At 56.8% G+C, this 6,551-nt stretch overlaps 1 protein-coding gene across 1 annotated transcript; it reads left to right on the forward strand.

Moving 5' to 3' along the window:
* The first annotated feature begins 4,319 nt into the window (after positions 1 to 4,319).
* YPEL1 (yippee like 1) lies at positions 4,320 to 6,269 on the forward strand. The gene is made up of 4 exons (XM_052654901.1): positions 4,320 to 4,436; positions 5,196 to 5,239; positions 5,519 to 5,627; positions 6,180 to 6,269. The coding sequence occupies exons 1-4, from the start codon at positions 4,320 to 4,322 to the stop codon at positions 6,267 to 6,269; spliced, it is 360 nt and encodes a 119-aa protein (XP_052510861.1).
* Positions 6,270 to 6,551: the final 282 nt, after the last annotated feature.

Genomic DNA, 6,551 nt, shown 5'->3' on the forward strand with positions numbered 1-6,551 from the left:
TTCTCTTTACAATCTTAGTTTGCATGGAATGTCTTTTAAACTGTGAATGCGTGTTAAATTTTTCCGAACTTTTTTCCATCCATTCAGATAAATGGAACAACTGGTGGAAATTTTTCTACTGTTAAATCATCTTGCATTCTTGTGATAAAACTGCCTCAATTGTACAGTCCTGTAACACAGAGCTGGGCCCCGCCTGGTCAATATTACATAGATGTTTGCATCGTGGTTTCTTTGAAGAAACTTGGTGAATTCCACTCTTGTTTTCCTTTTCTGGCTCTGCCGCAGGACTTGCGAGGTCTGTTCCCCAACCACGGATTGAACCTGAGCCCCAGCAGTGAAAGTGCTGACCCCCAGACAGGGGTTTGAGGCGAGGTTAAGCCACATGAAACGGTGGGACGGTGCTTCCTCTCTCTCTCCTCTGGAAGCGCTCTCACCAGGTTGGGACGCGTCCTCTCTGGAGGTGCAGTCAACTTCTCCAGGAAGTTCTTTGCTACCAGGGTGTGTATTGGAGAATTTTTACCAGTGACTTGATTTGTGTTGACAGGATTATTCAGCTTTTCTAGTTCTTCTTGAGTCATATTTTTAATTTTCCAGGAATTATTCTGTGTGGCTTACGCCTTGCAACTGTGTTGACTTGAGCCGACTGCAGCACCTCTCCCCAAGTCTTGCCCACAGAAGACGCCACCCATTTGCGTTTCCGAGGCTGGCTGAGCTGACGGGCACACCTCTGCCTTGTTGATCCTCTCCAGAGGATCCATGCTCCCTTTCGTCTTTCCTTATATTTTCCCCTGTTTTTCCTTTTCTTGTATTTTCTTGGGGTTGTTTTCCTGTGACTTCTCAACGGTTTTAAAGGTGGGTGTTTAGCTCAGTCACCCTGCCTGTCTTGTAATGTCCATCCTGTAAGAGTCTACGGTCCCCTTTAAGTTCTGATAATTATTTGTTTGGAAGTGAGAGTCGCTCAGCCGTGCCTGGCTCTTTGTGACCTCTTGGACTACAGTCCATGGAATTCTCCAGGCCAGAATACTGGAGTGGGTAGCCTTTCCCTTCTCCAGGGGATCTTCCCCACCCAGGGATCACACTCAGGTCTCTCGCCTTGCAGGCGGATTCTTTACCAGCTGAGCCACAAGGGGAGCCCCTGTTATTGTTCAGAACATTTCCTGATTTCCATATAGCAGCATATTTCCTAAGTAAGAAGCGTATGAGCGTTTCTCTAGTTAGCTTCATCACTGACGCCTCGCTGGTGCTGTGGTCTGAGCGCTCGCCGCGAGTCCCGCCCTCGGCGTGCTGGGCGCGCTGTGCGGCCGCGCTCACTGGATGTCTGCGCGCAGTGATGCGCCGGAGCCTCTGGTTCTCAGACGGTTTTCTGTGTGTGTTTTAGCTCCGGTTTCTTCATCAAAATGAAGTGTATCTGCCCTCATCTGTGTTTGCTCTATCAGTTGGTGAAAAATCCAGTGGAACACAAATTGTATACTTATGTACTATGTAACTACGTGTAGTATGCTAGAATATAGAAGCTATCACGTAGACCACGTTTACATGCTCCAACCACCAGTCCTATTCTGATTATCAGTTTATCTCAGGGTTTTTCCAACTTTTGACTTAGGTAGTTTGAGACTGTTAGGAAGTGACAAGATGCACACTTGCTACTTACCTCCCTGCTGTTTTACCTAATGGACCTTTTTCCACTAAATGCTACTAAAGGGAAACGCAAGCGCATGAACGGTGCTTCATTCCTGTAACGTCCTCTCCTCTCCGCCCGCTGCTCCAGCTCGCTCATCCTCCTGAAGCGTGGCTGACAGTGCCGTGCGCGGCGCACGGCGCGGACCTGCGGCGCGTGTGCTCCCCTGCGTCTCTTCCCATGCAGGCTGTTAGCGCTCGGGGGGCTCTCTGTGCTGCACAGCCGAGGGCCCTGTTGACGGCTTCGTGTGTAGTAGTGTGTGTGTGTGAGCCCCGAGCTCCAGCTTATCCCTGCCCTGCCTGCCTCTCCCCTTTGGAGCCCTCAGCCCTTCTCCTGCGTTGGTTTCTGTTTTGTGCATCAGTTCGCTTGGATCTTTAGATGCCCCCTGTAAGTGGCTCCTTACGCTATCTGTCCAACTTCGCTTAACGCGATCATCTCCAGGTCAATCCATGCCGCTGCCAAAGGCATCATTATGAAACGTGTACACAGACGCCCCGCGGTGCCTTCATCCACCCGTCAGTGGGCACTCGGCTGCTTCCATTCTCGGCTGTTGTGAACAGCGCTGATGTGAAGGCTGGGCTGCATGTATCCTTCTGAATGTTTTCTCCGGATGAGTGGGGTCGCCAGGCTGTATGGTGACTATTTTCAGCTTTTTGTTAGGAAGCCCCCACACTTCACAGTGGCCGCACCAGCCTGCGCTCCCAGCAGCAGCGTCGCAGGCTCCGCACCCTCTGCAGGCTTTGTCAGCTGTGGCCTTTGGGTGACGGCCCTTCCGGCCCGTGTGAGGTGCTGTCGCTGCGGCTCTGACTTGCGTTTCTCTACTCTAACTTCTCTGTGGGAATCACGTGTGTCAGCGAGTGATTGTGGCCACAGGGCTTGCTGCCGCCTTTGCTTCTCCTTTCGTCCTTCCTGTGCCTCAATTTAAGGTGTGTGTCTTGGAAGCAGCATCGAGGTAAAGTCTGTTTTCTGTCTAGTCTGAAACCTTCAACTCTAACGTGAGTCCGCTTACGTTTCACCTACGCACTGAAATGCCTGGGTTTCAATCTTCTTCACTACCCTTCTTGCCCTTCCCCTGGCACGCTCCCTCCCTTCTTCACCTCCCTTCACACGTTTGGAAGTGACACAGCTACTCTTTTTGTTGGGCCAGATGTTTCATCAGAAGTACCTTTACCCTTCATTTAGCAGAGCGGCCCTTGAGTCCACACGCGAAGCTGCTTTTGGATGCTGCTCTGACCGCGCCTCCGCCGTGCTCTCTTGCTCACCCATCCCGAGCAAGTCCCAGCGCTCCGGAGGTGGGCTGCCCGCCCGCCTGCACCCTCAGCCTCTTCTTTACTCAGCATCCTGCCCCCGTGTAGTCTGAAGTTGAGACCTGAGTGGGCTTTGTTTTTTTCATTCATTTCTGTCTGAAGCGATCCTTGAATCTCCTCCAGTGATACTTTCCTGAAGTCAAGCTGCTCGTCTGCAGATGACGGGTCCCGAGGTCTGTGGCGACATTCCCGCTGCAGAGTCCCGGGAGAACGGGGTTCCCCTTCAGGGCCTTAGGGGTGCCTCCCCACCGCCTCCGCCTTCTGCTGACTGACTGGGAAGCTGCTCTGTTGACAGGTGGCCCCCCCTTCCCTTCGGGAGGCTTCTCAGACGTCCCCGCTTTTCTTCAGCGCCGTGCCGCCTCGCTGCTGGGTGATGCGCTGCGGCTGTCCCTCCCTCTACCCTCCTGGGGTCTGCTGGAGATCAGTCTGCACTGTGTCCCTGAGTGCTGGCAACTCCTCTCGCGTCTCCTTCCGGGGTCCTCAGACGCGTCTGCGCTCCTGGTGTCCCTGCCAAGTCCAGCGTCGCGCAGACCGTCCCTGCGCTTTCTTCTGGGAGTTGCACGGCTCTGGTCCGTGTTCGGGGCCCTGCTTCCCGAGCGCGCCCTTGCGTGGTGTTCTTTCACAGGCCCGTCTCTTATTTTCCTGGCACATTTCTTGGAAGGGCTCTGCCCTTTCCACGTAGAGTGGTCTTGGCACCCTTGTTGAAAATCAGGTGACTGTGCGTGAGAGTGTATTTCTGGATTGATAGGTAATTTCCTAGAGACCAGTACTGGACCCACCACGCATGCATAGACATCATGGTGCTCGGGGCCACTGCCGAGCCCCGTTACTCGGGGCAGGATGGGCCCAGCGCTCCTGGCGTCTCTCAGGTGGGAAGTTTGTTGGCTGCTGTCTCTTCCACATGTCCTGAAGCCAGAGGACAAAAGATGTTTTTGAGCTACTGTTTTCTCAAATTATTTGTGTGTGAAAGTAGTTCACCAGCCACTCCCAACTAAATGGAGAGCGGCTGAGCCATGGTGGGGTAACCTTCTTTCTATGTGCAGTCACTAGTGAAGAAGTAGGTCTCGAACAGCTAGGCCTGCAGTTTCCCGCGTCTTCTCAACAGGCGTCCTAAACCAGGCGCGTCCTTTGTGGCTCCTTCTCTCCGTGACCCTCTGCGGTGTGTGCTGACAGGTGGCGGCGTTCCTCTCACCCGAGCTGTGTGGACGGAGCCACGCGCCCTCCGAACAGCAACGGCTGCGGCGTGCATGTGCCGGTGTTTCTTCTGCTGGAGAGCCCAGCAGAGCTGCAGCTCCTCCCGCGCCAGCCCTGAACTGAGCCAGGAGGGCCCCGCGATGGTGAAGGCGACCAAGTCCAAAACTTTCCAAGCGTATCTGCCAAACTGCCACCGGACCTACAGCTGTGTCCACTGCAGGGCCCACCTGGCGAATCACGACGAGCTGATCTCTAAGGCAAGTGTCTGCTCGAGAAATCAGGGGCCTGTGAGGAGAGGAGTATGGACCCTCCCAGGTGCGCTGACCTTGAGTGTCTGCAGCCTCATGGGCGGTGCTGTGGTCTTGGCTGTGGTACTGCCCAGTGGTGGGTCCCGGGGGCTGGTGGCTGGGTTTGCACACACACCGTCTACCTGTGCAAACCGAGGCCTGGGCTGTGGGCCACTTGGCTTCCAGGGCCAGGAGCTTGTTCCTGGGTGATACGCAAGAACCCAAAGAAGGTTCTGATCCATTCACATTTCTGGTTATTTTTGAGGCCTGTCCGTGCCACTTGGTCCCTTGAGCCTGGCACCTGGGGTGGCAAGTCCCCACCCAGTGTCCCCTGCAGGCCCTGTGGCCGTGCAGTCGGGACCCAGTGTCCCCTGCAGGCCCTGTGGCCGTGCAGTCGGGACTGGCTGGAGGCTGGAGACACACAGATGCCCTCTTCTGCCTTGGTCGTCCTGGAATGAGCGAGCTACAAGCTTCCCTCCCTGAAAGGGGCTGCCTGGGGCCGTGGCTTTCTCATAGTTCCCGTGGAAAGGCACGGCAACCACCCCGTGCTCCCCACGTCTGCTGGACGGTGGCACGCGTTGCCCCGGGCACAGGCTCACGGGCGCTCTGCCCGGTGGCCCCTCCACGCCCGTCTGGGTCTACGGGGGCGCCTCCACTCCCCCAGGGCAGGGCTCCCATCACTCAGCCCTGACCACGGCTGGCCCTCTGACGGCTTTTCCTTCTCTGCAGTCCTTTCAGGGAAGTCAGGGACGAGCCTACCTCTTCAACTCAGTGTGAGTACCAGGGCTGGGGCAGCGCCAGCTCCTCAGAGGCCAGGGGCGTGGGGTGCCCCCAGCTGGGGTCCATCTTGGTTTCCGTGGAGACAGCAAACTCTGGGTGCCTCCTCGCTGCCTGCAGCGTCCTGGGTTCTTGGTGGGGGAAGCCAGAAATTGTCCCTTCTCTTCCAAGGGGCAGGGGACAGCTGGGGAGTCAGGGAGGACACCCCTGGGTTCCGGGAGCAGCCGGCAGGTGGAAAAGCACCCTGCGAGGGTGCCAGCGCCTCCTCCCCGCAGGGTGAACGTGGGCTGTGGCCCTGCGGAGGAGCGGGTCCTGCTCACCGGCCTGCACGCCGTGGCCGACATCTACTGCGAGAATTGCAAGACCACACTCGGATGGAAATACGTGAGTCACTGGGGTCCGCATCCCGTGGAGACAGTGGGCCGGACACAGGCCGGGTGCCGACCGTCAAGGAGGGGCCGGCCGCAGGCTGAGTGGTTGGGGAGGCTGTGCCCGCCGTGCGGGTGATCACTGGCTGGGTGCGGTCATGCTCACAGCCAGTTCATCTGGCGTGCTCAGCCCGCACCCCAGGACCCTCCTGGGCCCGTCGCGGGAGGGCGGGGGAAGTGCATGGAAGACGCGCTCCCTTCCCCAGTGCGCCCCACCCCGCCCCCCAGCTCCTTTCCCCAACTCGTGACCCCGAGCCTCAGGAAGGAGGCTCCTGCTCACCGTCCCTTCTGAACTGCCCTGCTGAGCCCATGCTCAGCTCCACAGCTGACGCCGTAGCTCCCGCCCCCAATGCCTGATCCCCGGCACAGTGGCCCCTCCTCGGCCCCAGGCCGCCCCGTGCAGGCTGTGTCAGGGAGACGTGACCCTGTCCTTCCTTCCTTTGCCACGTGTAGAAAGAAGTTGAAAAACGAAACAGGTTCTATTCTGAAACCTCTCTCTCTCTTCAAGGAGCACGCCTTTGAAAGCAGTCAGAAGTATAAGGAAGGGAAGTTCATCATCGAGCTCGCTCACATGGTCAAAGACAATGGCTGGGAGTAAAGTGGGCTTCCCGTTCCCCCGAGCGTGACCGAGAGTCACCGTCAAGGAGCTGGGGCGTGTCCGAGGGCGGGCGACCCCCCTGGCCGGCCCCTGGGTGAGGCAGCCCCCGCCAGCTATGTCCTCTTCACGCACATGGTTGTTTCTGAAATGTTTCGATGACCTGTTTCTAATTTCTCAAGATCCAGAGAAAGACTTGACTAATGACGTGTCCATCTAGCCCCTGCCTTCTGTAACCAATGCTTTTAAGGCCGAGTTTGGCTGTGTTCTGTTTTGATGGAAAAC

Source organism: Budorcas taxicolor, chromosome 17 (genome assembly GCF_023091745.1).
Source record: "Budorcas taxicolor isolate Tak-1 chromosome 17, Takin1.1, whole genome shotgun sequence".
NCBI lineage: Eukaryota > Metazoa > Chordata > Mammalia > Artiodactyla > Bovidae > Budorcas > Budorcas taxicolor.

Excerpts from the sequence above, each read along its gene's own strand:
- YPEL1 (XM_052654901.1), top strand. The coding sequence starts at position 4,320 with ATGGTGAAGGCGACCAAGTCCAAAACTTTCCAAGCGTATCTGCCAAAC. Across the intron at positions 5,240-5,518 it reads GCCTACCTCTTCAACTCAGT|GGTGAACGTGGGCTGTGGCC; the intron begins GTGAGTACCAGG and ends TCCTCCCCGCAG. Across the intron at positions 5,628-6,179 it reads CCACACTCGGATGGAAATAC|GAGCACGCCTTTGAAAGCAG; the intron begins GTGAGTCACTGG and ends TCTCTCTTCAAG.